This window comes from Orcinus orca, chromosome 3, assembly GCF_937001465.1.
Source record: "Orcinus orca chromosome 3, mOrcOrc1.1, whole genome shotgun sequence".
Lineage (NCBI taxonomy): Eukaryota > Metazoa > Chordata > Mammalia > Artiodactyla > Delphinidae > Orcinus > Orcinus orca.
The window spans coordinates 119,416,172-119,436,599 of record NC_064561.1 but is presented as its reverse complement, the minus strand read 5'-3'; the positions used below and the strand labels follow the sequence as shown (position 1 = coordinate 119,436,599).

The following is a 20,428-nucleotide window of genomic DNA, read 5'->3' as shown; positions in this document are numbered from 1 at the left end:
AGCATCCAAAATTTCAAATCTGAGTTAACTAGAATAGAATCTTTAAAATAAAATCGTTTAGTTTCTGTGATGAGTATCTAGAGTTAATCAGAAAATTGGAAAATATTTGAAACATGAATAATTCAAAGATGTTAGAACTAATCTGACCCCTAAATGTCTTTTTTAACATTATTATGATTAAAGCCTTTTATATCATTGTGAAAGTAGGATTTACTGATAGGCATCTGGAATATTGAATTTCAAATTAACTTGTTTCTATAATTAGAAATTTGTCACTTGTTTCAAACATGCTAAGAAATAACAGTGAAACCAATTGCTGTTTTAGAGTAATTCTAAGTTTCATTAATGCTAAAAATAGCCAGGGTTCTTCCGCCACATTTAAGAAAAAATAATCTGTGTAAGTGTGTGTGTATCTTTGTGTGTGCATATAAATTCTATACAGGCAAAAAACTTCATCAGTAGTTTCCATTACCTTCTTCCCTCCCAGAATTGTGGTTTTGGGCCCATTAGAATTATGTAAGCCTCTAAGTATGTCTTTTTCAATGATTGGCATAGAAAAACAGTAACACATATTTTCCAGTAATTTTCGAATTTAAGAATTGCAGACCATGTGGATAATTTACTGCATGTTAAGTGTATTGACTAATTGATCTAAAGAAAATATTTACAAGTGGATGAAGCATTTCAGAATTAAGTACATCTAGGCAAAGAAGACCTCAATGTAGGAAAAATTTTTGATTAAGTGAAATATTTAAAAATAATTATATTTTTTCAGTAATTATGATGTAAAATCTACAAATTTCATATTTAAAAACTATTAATATAATTGATGTGGCTACAAGTATGGTTATTTTATAACTGTCTTTTTCTTCTGGGAAGAAGAATAATTTTCTGAGTAAACGTTAGGTAGATATTAGAATTATTGCTAACTTACCAATTTAGAGGTATCTTACACTGTTTTTTTTTTTTGGAATTTTGGAATTTTATTTTATTTATTTTTTTATACAGCAGGTTCTTATTAGTTGTCCATTTTATACATTTTAGTGTATACATGTCAGTCCCAATCTGCCAGTTCATCACACCCCCACCCCCACCCCCACCCCACGCTGCTTTCCCCCTTTCGTGTCCATACATTTGTGCTCTACATCTGTGTCTCAGTTTTTGCCCTGCAAACCCGTGCATCTGTACCATTTTTCGAGTTTCCACATATAGGCGTTAATATACGATATTTTTTTCTCTTTCTGACTTACTTCACTCTGTATGACAGTCTCTAGATTCATCCACGTCTCTACAAATAACCCAATTTCGTTCCTTTTTATGGCTGAGTAATATTCCATTGTGTATATGTACCACATCTTCTTTATCCATTCATCTGTCGATGGGCATTTAGGTTACTACCATGACCTAGCTATTGTAAATAGTGCTGCAGTGAACATTGGGATGCACGTGTCTTTTTGAATTATGGTTTTTTCTGGGTATATGCCCAGTAGCAGGATTGCTGGGTCATATGGTAATTCTATTTTTAGGTTTTTAAGGAACCTCCATACTGTTCTCCATAGTGGCTGTATCAATTTACATTCCCACCAACAGTGCAAGAGGGTTCCCTTTTCTCCACACCCTCTCCAGCATTTGTTGTCTGTAGATTTTCTGATCATGCCCATTCTAACTGGTGTGAGGTGATACCTCCTTGTAGTTTTGATTTGCATTTCTCTAATAATTAGTGATGTTGAGAAGCTTTTCATGTGCTTCCTGGCCATCTGTATGTCTTCTTTTGAGAAATGTCTATTTAGGTCTTCTGCCCATTTTTGGATTGGGTTTGTGTTTTTAATATTGAGCTGCATGAGCTGTTTATATATTTTGGAGATTAATCCTTTGTCCATTGATTCATTTGCAAATATTTTCTCCCATTCTGAGGGTTGTCTTTTCGTCTTGTTTATAGTTTCCTTTGCTGTGCAAAAGCTTTGAAGTTTCATTAGGTCCCATTTGTTTATTTTTGTTTTTATTTCCATTAGGAAGTGGGTCAAAAAAGATCTTGCTGTGATTTATGTCAAAGAGTGTTCTTCCTATCTTTTCCTCTAAGAGTTTTATAGTGTCTGGTCTTACATTTAGGTCTCGAATCCATTTCCATTTTTTTTTTTTTTTTTGGGTTACGTGGGCCTCTCACTGTTGTGGCCTCTCCTGTTGTGGAGCACAGGCTCCGGACGTGCAGGCTCAGTGGCCATGGATCATGGGCCTAGCCACTCCGCAGCATGTGGGATCTTCCCGGACCGGGGCACGAACCCGTGTCCCCTGCGTCGGCAGGCAGACTCTCAACCACTGCGCCACCAGGGAAGCCCTCGAATCCATTTTGAGTTTATTTTTGTGTATGGTGTTAGGGAGTGTTCTAATTTCATTCTTTTACATGCAGCTGTCCAGTTTTCCCAGCACCACTCATTGAAGAGACTGTCTTTTCTCCATTGTATATCCTTGCCTCCTTTGTCATAGATTAGTTGATCATGGGTGCATGGGTTTATCTCTGGGCTTTCTATCTTGTTCTATTGATCTCTATTTCTGTTTTTGTGCCAGTACCATATTGTCTTGATTACTGTAGCTTTGTAGTGTAGTCTGAAGCCAGGGAGTCTGATTCCTCCTGCTCTGTTTTTTCCCCTCAAGACTGCTTTGGCTATTCGGGGTCTTTTGTGTCTCCATACAAATTTGAAGATTTTTTTTCTAGTTCTGTAAAAATGCTATTGGTAATTTGATGGGGATTGCATTGAATCTGTAGATTGCTTTGGGCAGTATAGTCATTTTCACAATATTGATTCTTCCAATCCAAGAACATGGTATATCTCTCCATCTGTTTGTATCATCTTTAATTTCTTTCATCAGTGTCTTATAGTTTTCTGCATACAGGTCTTTTGTCTCCCTAGGTAGGTTTATTCCTAGGTATTTTATTCTTTTTGTTGCAGTGGTAAATGGGAATGTTTCCTCAATTTCTCTTTCAGATTTTTCGTCATTAGTGTATAGGAGTGCAAGAGATTTCTGTGCATTAATTTTGTATCCTGTAACTTTACCAAATTCATTGATTAGCTCTAGTAGTTTTCTGGTGGCATCTGTAGGTTTCTCTATGTATCATGTCATATGCAAACAGTGACAGTATTACTTCTTCTTTTCCAATTTTTATTCCTTTTATTTCTTTTTCTTCTCTGAATGCCATGGCTAGGACTTCCAAAACTATGTTGAATAATAGTGGCAAGAGTAGACATCCTTGTCTTGTTACTCATCTTTGAGGAAATGCTTTCAGTTTTTCACCATTGACAATGATATTTGCTGTGGGTTTGTCGTATACAACCTTTATTATGTTGAGGTAGGTTCCCTCTATTTCCACTTTCTGGAGAGTTTTTATCATAAATGGGTGTTGAATTCTTTCGAAAGCTTTTTCTGCATCTATTGAGATGATCATATGGTTTTTCTTCTTCAATTTGTTAATATGGTGTATCACTTTGATTGACTTGCGTCTGTTGAAGAATCCTTGCATCCCTGGGATAAATCCCACTTGATCATGGTGTATGATCCTTTTAATGTGTTGGTGGATTCTGTTTGCTAGTATTTTGTTGAGGATTTTTGCATCTATGTTCATCACTCATATTGGTCTATAATTTTCTCTTTTTTGTGATACCTTTGTCTGGTTTTGGTATCAGAGTGATGTTGGCCTCATAGAATGAATTTGGGAGTGTTCCTTCCTCTGCAATATTTTGGAAGAGTTTGAGAAGGATTGGTGTTAGCTCTTCTCTAAATGTTTGATAGAATTCACCTGTGAAGCCATCTGGTCCTGGACTTTTGTTTGTTGGAAGATTTTTAATCACAGTTTCAATTTCATTACTTGTGATTGGTCTGTTCATATTTTGTATTTCTTCCTGGTTCAGACTTCGAAGGTTATACCTTTCTAAGACTTTGCCCATTTCTTCCAGGTTGTCCATTTTATTGGCATAGAGTTGCTTGTAGTAGTCTCTTAGGATGCTTTGTATTTCTGTGGTGTCTATTGCAACTTCTCCTTTTTCATTTCTAATTTTATTGATTTGAGTCCTCTCCCTCTTTTTCTTGATGAGTCTGGCTAATGGCTTATCAATTTTGTTTATCTTCTCAAAGAACCAGCTTTTAATTGTATTGATATTTGCTATTGTTTCTATTTATTTATTTCTGCTCTTACCTTTATGATTTCTTTCCTTATGCTAACTGGGTTTTGTGTGTTGTTTCTCTAGTTCCTTTAGGTGTAAGGTTAGATTATTTAAGATTCTTCTTGTTTCTTGAGGTAGGCTTGTATTGCTATAAACTTCCCTCTTAGAACTGCTTTTGCTGCATCCCATAGGTTTTGGATCATCGTGTTTTCATTGTCATTTATCTCTAGGTATGTTTTAATTTCCTCTTTGATTTCTTCAGTGATCTCTTGGTTATTTAGTAACGTATTGTTTAGCCTCCATATGTTTGTGTCTTTTACGTTTTTTTTCCCCTGTAATTGATTTCTAATCTCATAGCGTTGTGGTCAGAAGAGATGCTTGATATGATTTCAGTTTTCTTAAATTTACTGAGGCTTGATTTGTGACCCAAGATGTGATCTATCCTGGAGAATGTTCTGTGTGTACTTGAGAAGAAAGTGTAATCTGTTGTTTTTGGATGGAATGTCCTATAAATATCAATGAAATCTATCTGGTCTGTTGTGTCATTTAAACCTTGTGTTTCCTTATTAATTTTCTGTTTGGGTGATCTGTCCATTGTTGTAAGTGAGGTGTTAAAGTCCCCCACTATTACTGTGTTACTGTTGATTTCCTATTTTATAGGTGTTAGCAGTTGCCTTATATATTGAGGTGCTCCTATGTTGGGTGCATATATTTTTATAATTGTTATATCTTCTTCTTGGATTGATCCCTTGATCTTTATGTAGTGTCCTTCCTTGTCTCTTGTAACATTCTTTATTTTAAAGTCTATTTTATCTGATATGAGTTTTGCTACTCCAGCTTTCTTTGATTTCCATTTGCATGGAATATCATTTTCCATCCCCTCACTTTCAGTCTGTATGTGTCCCTAGATCTGAAGTGGGTCTCTTGTAGACAGCATATAGATGGGTCTTGTTTTTGTATCCATTCAGCGAGCCTGTTTCTTTTGGTTTGAGCATTTAATCCACTCACGTTTAAGGTAATTATCGATATGTATGTTCCCATTAGCATTTTTCTTAATTGTTTTGGGTTTGTTTTTGTAGGTCCTTTTCTTCTCTTGTGTTTCCCACTTAGAGAAGTTCCTTTAGCATTTGTTGTAGAGCTGATTTGGCAGTGCTGAATTTTCTTAGCTTTTGCTTGTCTGTAAAGCTTTTGATTTCTCCATTGAATCTGAATGAGATCCTTGCCGGGTAGAGTAATCTTGGTTGTAGATTCTTCCCTTTCATCACTTTAAGTGTATCATGCCACTCCCTTCTGGCTTGTAGAGCTTCTGCTGAGAAATCAGCTCTTAACCTTATGGGAGTTCCCTTGTATGTTATTTGTCGTTTTTCCCTTGCTGCTTTTAATAATTTTTCTTTGTCTTTAATTTTTGCCAGTTTGATTACTATGTGTCTTGGCATGTTTCTCCTTGGGTTTATCCTGTATGGGACTCTATGCACTTCCTGGACTTTGGTGGCTATTTCCTTTCCCATGTTAGGGAAGTTTTCGACTATAATCTCTTCAGATATTTTCTCGGGCCCTTTCTCTCTCTCTTCTCCTTCTGGGACCCCTATAATGTGAATGTTGTTGCATTTAATGTTGTCCCAGAGGTCTCTTAGGCTGTCTTCATTTCTTTTCATTCTTCTTTCTTTATTCTATTCTGCAGCAGTGAATTCCACCATTCTGTCTTCCAGGTCACTTATCCGTTCTTCTGCCTCAGTTATTCTAATATTGATTCCTTCTAGTGTAGTTTTCATTTCAGTTATTGTATTGTTGATCTCTGTTTGTTTGTTTTTTAATTCTTCTCGATCTTTGTTAAACATTTCTTGCATCTTCTCGATCTTTGCCTCCATTCTTTTTCCGAGGTCCTGGATCATCTTCACCATCATTGTTCTGAATTCTTTTTCTGGATGGTTGCCTATCTCTACTTCATTTAGTTGTTTTTCTTGGGTTTTATATTTTTCCTTCATGCAGTACAAATCTGTCTGACTGTTCATGTTGTCTATGTTTCTGTGAATGTGGTTTTTGTTCCACATGCTGCAGGACTGTGTTTCTTCTTGCTTCTGCTCTCTGCCCTCTGGTGGATGAGGCTATCTAAGAAGCTTGTGCAAGTTTACTGATGGGAGGGACTGGTGGTAGGTAGAGCTGGCTGTTGCTCAGGTGGGCAGTGCTCAGTAAGACTTTAATCCACTTGTCTGCTGATAGGTGGGGCTGGGTTCCCTTCCTGTTGGTTGTTTGGCCTGGGGTGACCCAACACTGGAGCCTACCTGGGCTCTCTGGTGGGGCTAATGGCAGACTCTGGGAGGTCTCATGCCAAGGAGTACTTCCCAGAACTTCTGCTGCCAGTGTCCTTGTCCTCACGGTAGGACACAGCCACGCCCTGCCTCTGCAGGAGACTTTCCAACACTAGCAGGTAGGTCTGTTTCAATCTCCTGTGGGGTCACTGCTCCTTCCCCTGCACCCCGATGCGCACACTACTTTGTGTGTGCCCTCCAAGAGTGGAGTCTCTGTTTCCCCCAGTCCTGTCAAAGTCCTGCAATCAAATCCCACCTGCCTTCAAAGTCTGATTCTCTAGGAATTCCTCCTCCCATTGCTGGACCCCCAGGTTGGGAAGCCTGACATGGGGCTCAGAACCTTCATTCCAGTGGGTGGACTTCTGTGGTATAAGTGTTCTCCAGTTTGTGAGTCATCTACCCAGCAGTTATTGGATTTGATTTTATTGTGATTGTGCCCCTCCTACCTTCTCACTGTGGCTTTTCCTTTGTCTTTGGATGTGTGGTATCTTTTTTGGTGAATTCCAGTGTCTTCCTGTCGATGATTGTTCAGCATTTAGTTGTGATTCTGGTGCTCTCGCAAGAGGCAGTAAGAGCATGTCCTTCTACTCCACCATCTTGAAGCAATCTCATTCCACTGTTAATGTTAGATTTTTTTCTATCATTCTGGAAGTTTCTCTGCTTCCTTGTGCTTTTTTCTGTAAGATAGTACAGCTCTAGCCCTCTATAATTAAGCATGCCTCTCATCCCCCAGAAGATAGAGAAGTTAGTTTTGTTTTGTGAAGAGTTCTGACAGAATGAGTTGTTTTGATTTTCATATTCATTTGTTAATTGAGAAAAATATGATGCTTTATTTAGGAGAACATAATAGTTTTAAATTGAGAAAGCAAATTAAAATGATTTAAAAATTTGGCTTTTATTAAAACTTATTAGTTATCAATGAAATGTCAATTAATAATTTACCTTTGGATTGTCACAACATAGTATTTATATTGGTCATAAAAATTTGAGGCAATTTTATACTCTTACCTTTTTTAGGGTCACCTAGTAAGAGATTCATGCTATGTGATTAAAGAATAATTCTCTCTAGTTTTTCATCTTTGAAATGTGTGCTTTGTTCCTCATTTTGACTTTTTATAATGTTTTTTCTTTGCATATTTGTAATTTTTAGGGTATTCCTTTAGTTTTGTTAGCATCTATAGCTTAAGTATCTCTTAATGAAGTGTACATGGGCAAAGGATATTCCAGTATTAGAAAAAATATAGTTTTTTGCTTTGAACTAAATAGTATGTGGCATATCGTAGTCTGGTAAGTTTGAGGTCAATCTGGGCAAGATTCTAGAGTGAATTACTGGAAGAATAGTTTTCGAATTAATAGGAAAATAACTTGTAATCAGTAGAAATGAGAGTGGGATCACTAAGAAAAATGTCTTAATTTCTTTCCCCTCCCCTCCCCTCCCCTCCCTTCCCCTCCCCTCCCCTCCCCTCCCCTCCCCTCCTCTCCTCTCCCCTCCCCTCCTCTTCTTTTCTTTTCTTTTCTGTACGAGGGCCTCTCACTGTTGTGGCCTCTCCCGTTGCGGAGCACAGGCTCTGGACGCACAGGCTCAGCAGCCATGGCTTACGGGCCCAGCCGCTCCGTGGCATGTGGGATCTTCCCGCACCGGGGCACGAACCCATGTCCCCTGCATGGGCAGGTGGACTCTCAACCACTGCGCCACCAGGGAAGTCCCTTCTTTTCTTTTTTTTAATAGCACTCCTAGACTTGCAGAGTAAGTAGGTTTTACGAAGGACCATCTTGATATCCTTGTGACTTAAATGGAGGTGTCAGCAGTACACCCGCCTAGTAGTAGTGATTGATGTCTAAGAGAGGCTTGTTTCTAATGGCAAGCCACAGAAGTTTATGCTTGAGCTTGTTCTGCTCACCATTTTACATAAATGATTTTAATACTCAGAAGCAAGGTTTATTAAACTTTTAAATGGCAGGGTCAGCAAGAGATTATAAATGTGCTGGATCACAGTAACATAATCACTATTCAGTGTAACCTTGACAAGCCAAGTGTATAATATTTGAAATTGCACACCTGCAAAGAATGAACAAAACAAAAATTGAACCTTGTACACATATTCGGTCAAATGATTTATGACAAAAGTAACAGCATTGCAGTAGGAAAGGGTAGTCTTTAATAAATAATACTTGGTCAATTTGATATCCATGTGGAAAAAATATATTTTGACCCCTCCTGACAATTGATGTACAAAAATCAATTCCAGATGGATTGTAGATCTAAGTGTGAGAGGTACAATTATAAAGCTCTTAGATAAACGTAGGAGAACATCTTGGTGACCAAAGAGTTCTTAAGTAGTACAGAAAAAGTATAACTATAACACACAGATTTTGATAAATTTTAACTTCATGAAAATTAAGAACTTCTTTTCATCCAAAGTTACCATTATGAGAGTGAAAAGATAACTTACAGAATGGTAGAACTGTACATATATCTGTAAAAGGATTCATAATCCAAAAAGTAAAGAACAAAACAAAAAGAAAATAATATATCAGTAAGAACATCAATAAGAAAAATACAACTGAATAAAAACATTAGCAAGATTTAACAGATACTCCACAAAACAGGATGTTCAAATGCACAATCAAGATATGAAAAGGACTCAGCATCATTAATTATCAGGGAAATGTGAATAAACCATTGTGTAATACTACATACCCACCAAAATGGCTAAAATTAAAAAGATGAGAGTCCGCCTGTCCATGCAGGGGACACGGGTTCGTGTCCCGGTCCAGGAAGATCCCACATGCTGTGGAGCGACTGGGCCCGTGAGCCATGGCCGCTGAGCCTGCGCGTCCGGAGCCTGTGCTCTGCAACGGGAGAGGCCACAACAGTGAGAGGCCCGTGTACCGCAAAAAAAAAAAAAAAAAAAAAAAAAAAAGATGAGAAATGTTTGTAAGGATATGGAGTGATCAGAACTGACATACCAAGTGTTTAAATTGGTACAAACCTTTTAGAAAGTTTTTGGTTGTGTACTACTAAAACTGAACATATGCATATCCTCTGGTCCAGAAATTTCACTCATGGTTATGTACTCATAGGTATATGCCCAACAGAAAAGCCTGGATATTGCTAGCATATTTATGGAAGCACTATTTATGCTAGTCAAAACCTGGAAAGTACTCAAATGCCTGTCGAATGGATAAATAAATTGTACTATACCCACATAATGGAATATTATACAACTATGAGCATGATCTACAATTCTAAGAAGGATTTCTGAAACGTAATGTTCCATAAAAGAAGCCAGACACAAAATAAAATGTGCTGTATGATTATATCTACATGAAAGTACAAAGATACTCAAAATTCTAATCTGTTAGGAAAGTGGTTATTTGGGGACACAGTGACTGGAAAAGGGGTGTTGTGAGAATGAGTTCTGGGGTGGTAATGTTCTGATTCCTGATCTAGGTACTGCTTACATGGATTTGCTCAATTATAAAACTTCCAGGTTAGGTTTTAGATATCTGTACTTTTGCCTGGGTATAATACTTCAATATAAAGTTTTAAAAATGCAAAAAGTTTATTAGCCTCAGGCTGTAATAGCTTGATATAATCCATCTCCATTACAGGGTACTTCTATCTCAGTGGACAGAGTGAGTCCTGGGAGCCCCTTTCTTAGAGAAGATGTGATAGATATGGCCAACTCTTGGGTTCTGAGATTTTCTTTTCCAAATCTTTATGCTACTCTCCTTTTTCATTTACACAGTCTTTCTCCAGACAGAGACTAAGAACTTGATCCAATTTATCCTCACTAATTATAATCAGATTCCAGTCCTGCGATTATTCCCAGATCACTCACACAAGTTCTTGTGACTATTTGTCGTAGAGAAAGAGGCTTTGGGGAAAATGTGATCTTCATATTGTTGGAGGTGGTAATTTTTATTCAGCTACACAACTTGGGCAAATCATTTATGAGCCTCTGCTTTTATCTGTAAAAATTGTGAATCAGTATTGAACAGAACTGTGATTTACTGAGTTTGATGGTTGGCTATTATATACCTTTTTGTTTTACTTGTTTCCTTGGTGCTTTGTATAGCTGAGAGACCAGTACAGAAAGCATCATTATTTGATAGTCACAGTTTCTTGCAAAAATATTTTTTTTCTTTTATAACAGGTGATCAGAAATGGAGAGAAAAGTAAACAGAATCTATCTTGCTTCTGAACCTGATATAATTCATTTTCTACAAGTTGCTTGGGAAAAAACACTAGGATCTGGTTTTGTTATTACACTTACTGATGGTCAGTCAGCATGGACTGGGACAGGTAATGTTAAAAGCAAATTTTTTAAAGAAAAATTTCAATAATGTGCTATTCTTCAGTCCTCAGTGATACTTCAAATTAAAGTGTTTCTTTAATAGATATTGGTTAAAATGAACATGATTGCTTTTACTTGTTATTGCTGTCTGATTTACACACAGATTTGTAATATTAATATTATTTTCTGTAAGTAATATTAATAGAAGGATAGAGAAATAACCATTTGAGTCTTAGTTCTTGGAGTTGGTCAGAGTTTTTAAAATGATCTCTTTATACAAAACATAAATAGTACTTTTATATGTATCTTTTCTTAGGACCCCAGGGAAATACTGGGAGGCACAGGAAGGTGGATTGGCTGGGCCAAGGCTTGGGAGAGTGGGGTGGTGGTGGTGTTCTTTTTATTTCATATACTTATATTGTTGAATTATTTTCCAGTGAACATGTACTACATTTGTAACAAAATGAAGCAGAACTAATAGCCTAAAACTTTGTAAACCAAAGTTCAAACCCATTTATGGGATTTTGGCTGTTATTTTATGAAATAGACTTTTGCTTTTTTTTATCTTTGGTAATAATCTTTTTAAAGAGGTTAATGACCCTGAAATCATTTATGGAACATTGCAGGTGTAAAGTCAAAATATCTAGAATTATGTTTTACTCATATAGCAAAATTTTGTTGATAATATACTTCTAAAGTGTTTTATTGAAAGATTTAAAAAGCTATTTCTACAGTTATGAAATAGTCATTTCTAGAGTTATGTTGTAAATGATGTTTTAGGTAAAATAATTTTGTCATGTTAATTTATGTGCTATTTGTATCTTCTATCAACTTTTGAAATATTCCCCTAAAATTTATTACTGTAATAATTATTATATCACCTTTTAAAATCACAATACATTGTGAAGTTTTGTTTTCTTCTTGAGTGTTACAAATTCTGTTATACAACGTAGTCAAACTGAATTTGTATTTACAGGGTTTTGGTTTTTATTACTCATTTTTTTATGACAGAGAATGAGGAATGGTAATATAAGTATTACTGTAAAATAAAGAAATTTCAAGGATAATGTTTGTAGTACCTGTTATGGTATCTATTTAAGCTGTAAATTTCTATGTAAGAGAATTCAGTGGTTGGTTGGTTATTGCAGTGCAGGACTGGAGGAAAATTTGTCAGGTTAGCTCTATGTATGCTGGTGAAGGTATACCCAAGTGACAATAACTCTGTTTTGGGGTAAATGGTACACAGGGTTGAAGACCATGGCAGTAGTCTAATGCCAGTTTTCAGGGAGAAAAGAGCAATTCCAACAGCACAGCCCAGGAGGCAGGTCCTAGGTGATGTGGTTGGTTGTATGTAAGGAATTTATAACTTAGATATTTCCAATTAACAAATGGTTTATTCTGTATAACAAGAAGTTGTGGTCAGACGAATGACCTTGAGGTATTTTAAGAACCTTAATTATCAAAGAAAAATATTAAATTTTGATGTAGTCAGTAAACCTCATTCACCAGGACAAAGAACAATAATACGTTGTTTGAACTTTTTTTTATATCATTAAGGACTGGGAAAAGAAAAAGAATACCGTGGTTAAATCTTAATTTAACCAGAAATTTAAGTTAACTTTACATTTATGGAACATTTTGTTTATGTCATACAAAATGTGCTGGCAGTTGTTCTTAATATTGTTAACATGAATATTGTTTCACTAGCCTACATTCATTGAGAGCAAAGTACACATCTGATTTGCCAACCACTGTTCATAAGTATTTCTATCAGTACATAGGACATACATGCCTTGATGGATATTCTCTGAAAGAAAGAATGAAAGGATGCCTGAAATATATAAAATTGGTTAGGAAAAAGAAGAAAGGAAACTACTCATTTTAGAGTTAGCATATATTTTAATGAAAACTCCAGTTTCATATTTACTTGTTGGCGTTGATCATAAATGCAGTATGTTTTACCATTTGTTTTTCAGCTAATGAAATTTAGTGTGACAAAAATGTGATATCAAACTTCTGTATCCCTTGGTGGATTGTTAATCTTTTGGCTTCCTGTACTGAACAAGCTTTCAAACAGAAAATTTTATAGTGCACTGGATCTGGTCATTTATTTTCAAAGATATTGAAGTTTTAAATCTCACAAATGTTTAATGCCTTTTATTACTCACGTGTGAATTTCAGGGACAAAATACGTAATCAAATAATATAACATTGTTTCCATGTTTAGTTGTCTTATACATAAATATAATTTGGTTTGGCACTTTACAGATAGACAATAAGATAATTAAGAAATTGAAACAATTAAATAATTGAAACATGAAAATGAATTTCCTTCCTATACCTCATCCTGTTTTTTGTACAACTTTTTGATTTCTGCAACCTTCAATTTGGATAATTTTTTTTCTCTTTTCATTTGAGTGAAATTAAAAGGATGTGGGGTTCCTTTTAATCTCCCACACACTAAACTCACTGATTTCTTTTCCATTAGCAGTGTTTTATCTAATGAATGTTTTGGGGTCTAATTATCATGTGGTCTATCATCACTTCAACATTATAGAGGATTATATCACAGGGTTAAGTCACAAAGTGGGTTAATGATCGATGACTGTTATTTGACTTTCATAAGAATTGCAGTCAGCGGTAAGAAACTTATATCACCCATCTCTGGGGTAAAGTTCATTGAAGAGTAAATTAAACTTTTTAATGCATTTATTATCAAATAATTATATCCACCTATATTTGTTCTAAACACTGATATGTTTGGTGACCTATATGGAGATTATGTGACAGAGCTCAGTAGAAAAATGATTTTTAAAGAATGAAGTGGAAAAGTGGGTCTGTGATATGATGACTTATTACGTCTGTGTGTCTTCTCAGCTCTGACACAAACTTAGGATATGCAGTCTTTTGGTTCATTATACATAAGGATCCAAAGTAAAGAATTTTCTTTCCTTACTTACATCTTCACCTACCCATAAATGGTGTTAAAGTGATGCTTTCTTGGATTCTACCTGTCTGAGAACAATTCCTTGCTTTTTGGTCATGTTGGCCTGCTCACTTTTTATGCCATATTATGTTGCTCATCTGTATCCTTGCTGAATTTTATTATTTTCATGGCTTTTATCCCTGGTCACTGAAGTTTTTAAAGGAGCATTGACTGCTTACAGCTGTGCTTCCTGCAGCACAAAATTCAAAACCGGTGACCAAATTGTTTTTCTAGGATTGAAGTTCTAAATAGGCAGTCAGAATTTCACATTGACTGTTATAGGAAATGTTCAAGTAAATTTTTCTTCTTAAACTAATACCTTTTTTTTTACAAAACATATTTTTTAAAGGAGAGGCACAAATAGAAATAATTTCCTTTCACATGTTTTTTTCCTCTCAAGAATGAAATATTTTGAAACACTAACCAATGCAGCATTCACAGATGGAGTAACATACTAAGAGGGTATCTGAAAGGTTATCTAAGATGTCAGCACTTGAATCAAGGCTCCATAAGGCTGGCATTTTTGTCTAATGGTTGTATCCCTCGTGCCTAGAATAGTGCCTGGCACATAGTAAATGCGCATTAAGCATTTTTGGACTAAATGAATTGAATCAATAAATTCTATTAAATATTTTCAGACAGGCATCTTTTCATTGTAATGAAATTTAGAATACTTTTTACTAGATGTTTTATCAGTAGACATACTTTATTATTTTTTTAATATATTTATTTTATATTGGAGTATAGTTGATTTACAATGTTGTGTTAGTTTCAGGTGTACTACAAAGTGATTCAGTTATACATATACATATATCCATTCTTTTTCAGATTCTTTTCCCATATAGGTTATTACAGAATATTGAGTTCCCTGTGCCATACAGTAGGGCCTTGTTGGTTAGCTATTTTATATATAGTAGTGTGTGTATGTTAATCCCAAACTCCTAATTTATCCCCCCCATCCTACCTTTCCCCTTTGGTAACAATAAATTTGTTTTTGAAGTCTGTGAGTCTCTTTCTATTTTGTAAAGAAGTTCATTTGTATATTTATTTTTTTGCATGTTTTCTTATAAGTTTTTCTATAGTTGCATTAAAGATAGTTTCTACAGATTATTTCCTATTTCTCTGAGAAATAATTTCTCTCTCTAGGTACTTATAACTCTTCAAAATTATCCAAACACAGAATATGAAATTATTCCTCAGATAAGATGCATTTGCCTTCTTACTTTTATGTTTTTTCAGAAGAGCTAATAGGGTATTTGAAAGGTCAATAGATTTGATAGTGGTGATCATCTTAAATATGCATATGCTTCAGAGAGAGAAAAAAATATGTTGAAATATTTTAGAAGCTGTAAAATTACACAAGCATATTTTTATTCTTACCTTTTTTCAAAGGCTGTGTTGAGTCTCATATTTCAATATTAGAATTTATCAAAAACTGATCAGGAAAAATATATGGATGCATTCCTGGACTCTCTTCCTCATTGCCTGTCATGGGGCTTCCAGACCCTTGATAGCACATGGACCAACGTTATGCAAAGCTGTTATATTTTTAGGGATTCTTTAATCAAGATTTTATTGTTTCTATATTATTTCATACCAGTGTGTTTTTTTAATATTATGGAAGTAAATAATTTAGCTAATGTCCCATATCTCTGCTTCACCTCAAACCAGAACAACCAGAGAGATATAAGTATGACCCCAGTTTTACCACTTACCTACTTCATGACCCTAGACCATTACTTGATCTCTCTGAGCCTCACTTTTGTCATTTGTAAAATGAGAATATCTATCTTTCAGTGTTGTAAGGAATAAAATAGATAAATGTAACCTTTAAGTAAAAAAGTATAGAACCGTATGAGTCTTTCATCATTGTGGTATCCTGAGTTGATACAGGAAACCACCCAACCATACGTACATTCCAAATAAATATTAGATTAAATCTTGTAATTTTAAAAGCAAATAAACAGACACATTGCAGCCTTTGAATGTAAGAAAGGGAATCCCCAGGTGCCATGTGTGAAGAGGTATCTGAAAACCGAAGTGGTTAATGGGGACTAAAGAACTATAAGTTCATGGAATATCTGAACTAGATGCACATCTAAGCGACTGTGGTTGTAATACCTGAGTGGAGTGGCCTGTTGAGACTGCAGGCCTCTTAAGGAATTTCTTTATCTCTAAAGATAAAGAAAGTAACCTGGAAGTGATCCTGTTAATAAAATCTTTAAAAAAACAGACAAAAAAATTACTCTGGCTTGGAGTTGTAGAATCAGAGTAGTCACTAAGGGTTATGAGTAAATTAAAAGTCCTAACAGAAATCAGAATCCTGTCTGTGTTTTATAAGTGTGAGGGTGGGGGGTTTAAATTTGAGCTGTCTTAAATTTGCCACAAGTATAAAAACCAAGTGAAGAAATTAACTTTCAAAACTGGTCCAGAACTGGTGAAACCTGTAGGGACTACAAGAAAGGCCAACCAGCAACCTTCATTTAAAGCCTTAAATGAAGGGCTTCCCTGGTGGCACAGTGGTTAAGAATCCGCCTGCCAACGCAGGGGACACGGGTTCGATCCCTGGTGCGGGAAGATCCCACATGCCGCGGAGCAACTAAGCCCATGCGCCACAACTACTGAGCCTGCGCTCTAGAGCTCATGAGCCACAGCTACTGAGCCCACGTGCCACAACTACTGAAGCCCGCACGCCTAGAGCCTGTGCTCCACAACAAGAGAAGCCACTGCAATGAGAAGGCCACACACCACAACGAAGAGTAACCCCCACTCACCACAACCAGAGAACAGCCCGCGTGCAGTGAAGACCCAACGCAGCCAAAAATAAAATAAATAAAATAAATAAATTTATTAAAAAAAATAAATAAGTAAAGTCTTAAATGAAGACTTTCTGCTGTCCAGAGCACTTGATACTCTGGCTAGAGGAGAGTCATGTTCACACCTCACAAAGCAGGAAAGGAAAAAAGGCAGAGCAAGAATGTGTCAGCAGCTAGAAGAAATGGCATTCATACCCTAGGAACCACGCAAAGAGAGTGATCTGAATGAGATCTTGAATATATTTAAATCCTTCAAATATTGAAAAGAAGGGTGTGGCAAGAACAAGATATTATGAAAAAGAAACAGAGGATATCTAAAATTGAACATGTAATCATTGAAGTAAAAATCTCTACGGATGAGTAAAACATCAGCTTTAAACGTACCTAGATGAGAGAATTGGAAGCCAGATATATAATATAACGCAAGCCATAGAGGAGACAATAAATATTAATTCCCTTCCTTTCCTTCCTCATCGACTCCCTTCATCTACCATTTTTATTGTTGGCACATAATGAGATGAGAAGAATGAACTCCATTTTTACTTTAATTTGACTCTGCCCATGTGAGTGAGAAATAGACTATAGACTATTTAATCTCTTTAATAATTGAGGCAAGGAAGAAAGATGTTTTAAAATATTGAGCTTATTAATCATTATAGGAAATAATTGCTATGACCTAGGAGCAGGTACATAAGACGGTTGTTTCTGTGGTAACTTATAATCCATGTATTTGATCTGAGGACAGAGAAAGAACACAAGGAGTCTAATGCTTTCCAATGAGATTTGAGACTAAATTAATGTCTCAAAAATTGCTAGTTCAGTTAAAAGGTATAATTTGACTTAAAAATGTGTGGTGCAGACATTGATTTTACTTTTTGTTTAAATTTCTGTTACATAAGTAATAAATTAGTAGCAACAGGTAAATATGTTTATTCTTAGGTTTAGAATTTATTTTCAAGTAAATAAGGCTTTTATTACTGTTTCTCATAGTTTGTGAATCAGAGATTTCCCAAGAAGCTGATGACATGGCAATGGAAAAAGAGAAGTATGTTGATGAACTGAGAAAAGCACTGGTGTCAGGAGCAGGACCAACTGACACATACAAGTTTAATTTTTCGAAAGAGTCTTGTCACTTCTCCTTTGAGAAAAACTTGAAAGATGTTTCAGTAAGTAAAACTTTCCATAATGTTATAATTGGTAAAATGTTAGAGAATACTTATTGAGAAATTATTTAAGTAACTAGCATATTATTCCCAGAATAGCTCAGAAACAAAAGTTTAAAAAGTACTTGGTTTCCAAGTTGGAAAAATGCTTCAAAGTTATAGTCATTAAATGCTTTATGTTAATGAATTGTGAAAAAAACTATTGGAAAATATATTTCATTTTTAATGCTTTAAGACTAAGTATTATTGAGATAATTACACGAATGAGCAGTATGAAAAGTGGCGTCAGAAGTTTTAGACCATGAGACAAGGCTTACTGAAATGAGTTTGGGGAAATACTGATTTTTGAGAAAGAAAATAATATATTTTTCTTTGAATATTTAATAATTATAACCTATTTTCTTCTTTATTAGAATGTATTTGCAATTACAAAATTATATAGATAAGTGTAGTAAGACATTTGATTAGAAATTAAGGTATTTTATTTATATTATCAAACTTAGAAGTATTAAAATAGAAAGAAATAACTTTCAACCCAAGCTTTCTTAAATTTAGAGACAGTTATTGAACAGTTTGTGCCGGAACTAAATTGAGTTTAAAAAATTCTTTTAAAAAAAATCTTTAATTCAGAATGATTAAAGGGATTTCACCAATTAGAGAAACATTTGAAGCAACAGATGGAATCATTAATTTGAAATATATATTATCCTGTATAGAATAATACAGAGCCTGGCTTCAGTAATTGTTTCTGAAAAATTTAGAATTATTCTGAATTGTTTAGAAGATACATACTTATAGTACTTAGCTGCCAATTTATGTAAGTTTCAATAAGCTGAGGTTCTTAAGATGATAATTTAAATTAGGGTAAGGTTTGAACTGACTACTGAAATTTTGTTATTTATCGCAAAATACTCTTTCCTGTGGCTCAAGTACAATCAAATGATGTTATATACTATGGAACTGCTGACTGTTTCTTCTAATATTTTGAAGCAGATCATTGTCAAATTGGTTATAATACCATTTCCCACTCAACAAGCATATGTATGTAATGACTAACATTATTTCATGCCTCCAGTTTCTGGTTTTCATATGTGTTGTGTTACACTGGTGCATAACAAATTAAGAGTGTGAGAGTACTTTTGGGTACCTAAAAGGCTTTTGGTATCTTCTTTTTTTTTTTTTTTTTGCTTTTTTTTTTTTTATTTTTTTTGCTTTTGGTATCTTTGACATGGTGAAAAGGAGGGTTTGGATGGAGTACTTGACATGCTTAGCGATACATCGGATCTTGCTGCCTTTGTGAAGAAAGTCCTCATGACTTCAGTTGTTTACAGTTGGCTTGGCATGTATCAGACTCAAAAACCGTGACAATAATCCTGAAAGATAGCTTGCTTACTACCCTGATATTAATCAACTTTATCAGAGCCAAAGGCTTGAACCACTAGCTTTTCAACAGGTTTTCTCAAAAAAATAGAAACAGATTAAGAGATTCCTAGTAAGGCAGATGAGTGTTGGTTCCCTAACAAATATGCCCTAAAGCACTACAATGCAGTTTAGATTCCTGCCTCACTATTTATTCATTTATTAATTTGCGTATGAGAAAAAGAAAGGCTACTTTCAGAATGGTTTGTTGAGGAGGAGTTCATGACTTGGCTTACTTGAGAGATATTTTTGGATGTTTGAATGAGATAAAACTTTCAGTATGAGGTGCTACAGTCAGCCTTACGGATGCAGATGAAAATCACAAGTTTATTTGGCCAAATTTCCGTGGGAATCTTCTAGTGCTGTAGGATGTGCTTCTGCAAATTGAATTTCAGAGTGACAGTATCTTTTAAAGTCATCTGCTGGCAAAAATATGCAGACAATTGGAAACATGGCAGAATACTTTTTAAGGCTAATTTTGCTTTGGATGACCTAAAACTTTAAAAGGAGTTTGTAATCCATTCCTTGACGACACAGATGTCTGATTGTTGCCAAAAATGACCTCCTACACTTAGAAGAAAAGAATGAACATAGATTCACCTCAAAAGGTTATAGTGAATTCTGTTCTGTTGTTGACATAAGGTTACTCTCCCATGACAAAGAATATTCCATGAGTTCTAAGTACATTAGCTACCAGTTTCATACCTCTTAGAGTCAGGGTTTTTGGGCATTTGTTGTCATCAATTCAAAAAGTTTTATGTGTCTAATTCTGTGTTGAAGATCACTGCATAATTTGAACATTTTGAGTATTCAAGTCATATGACTTATTTGAAATTTACATTTCTATCAAATTTTCTCCTTTTTTTCCTATTTTTAAAAAGGAAATAACTACTAATTTTTATGTTCAAGAAGACCTGTTTTTTTTTGAAATATTACCTTGTGTTTTAATTGTCCATTTCCAAAGCAATGAAATATTTAATATGTATAATGTGTATGTTGATGTTTATATACATTCTTTTTGAGGGATGGATCCATAATTTTCATGAGATTGCTTTTGAGCTCATAATACTCAAAATTTCATTTTTGCTCTCATTGGCTTTTCCTTACAGATAACATAGACTTCTAATTTTAGCTTAATTCTCATTGGGATAAATGTTGAATGGCCAGTTGGACGCTAACTCTTTTTCTCCGTACAGTACAAACCTCTGGGACCCTTCCTGCTCCATCACCAGGACACTTCAGTTGGCAATAGATTGTTCTGGATGACAGCATACTCT

The 20,428-nt window shown here is 35.1% G+C and overlaps 1 protein-coding gene across 5 annotated transcripts in view; it reads left to right on the top strand.

The window, feature by feature from the left end:
* Nucleotides 1-20,428, top strand: part of XRCC4 (X-ray repair cross complementing 4) — a 262,034-nt gene that overhangs the window by 16,563 nt on the left and 225,043 nt on the right. For all 5 annotated transcript variants that reach the window (XM_012537378.3, XM_033409083.2, XM_033409084.2 and 2 more), the window contains 2 exons: nucleotides 10,627-10,775; nucleotides 17,560-17,735. In XM_012537378.3, the coding sequence (XP_012392832.1) occupies nucleotides 10,637-10,775; nucleotides 17,560-17,735 (315 nt within the window). In that variant the 5' untranslated portion in view covers nucleotides 10,627-10,636. The remainder of the gene's footprint in view (nucleotides 1-10,626; nucleotides 10,776-17,559; nucleotides 17,736-20,428) is intronic.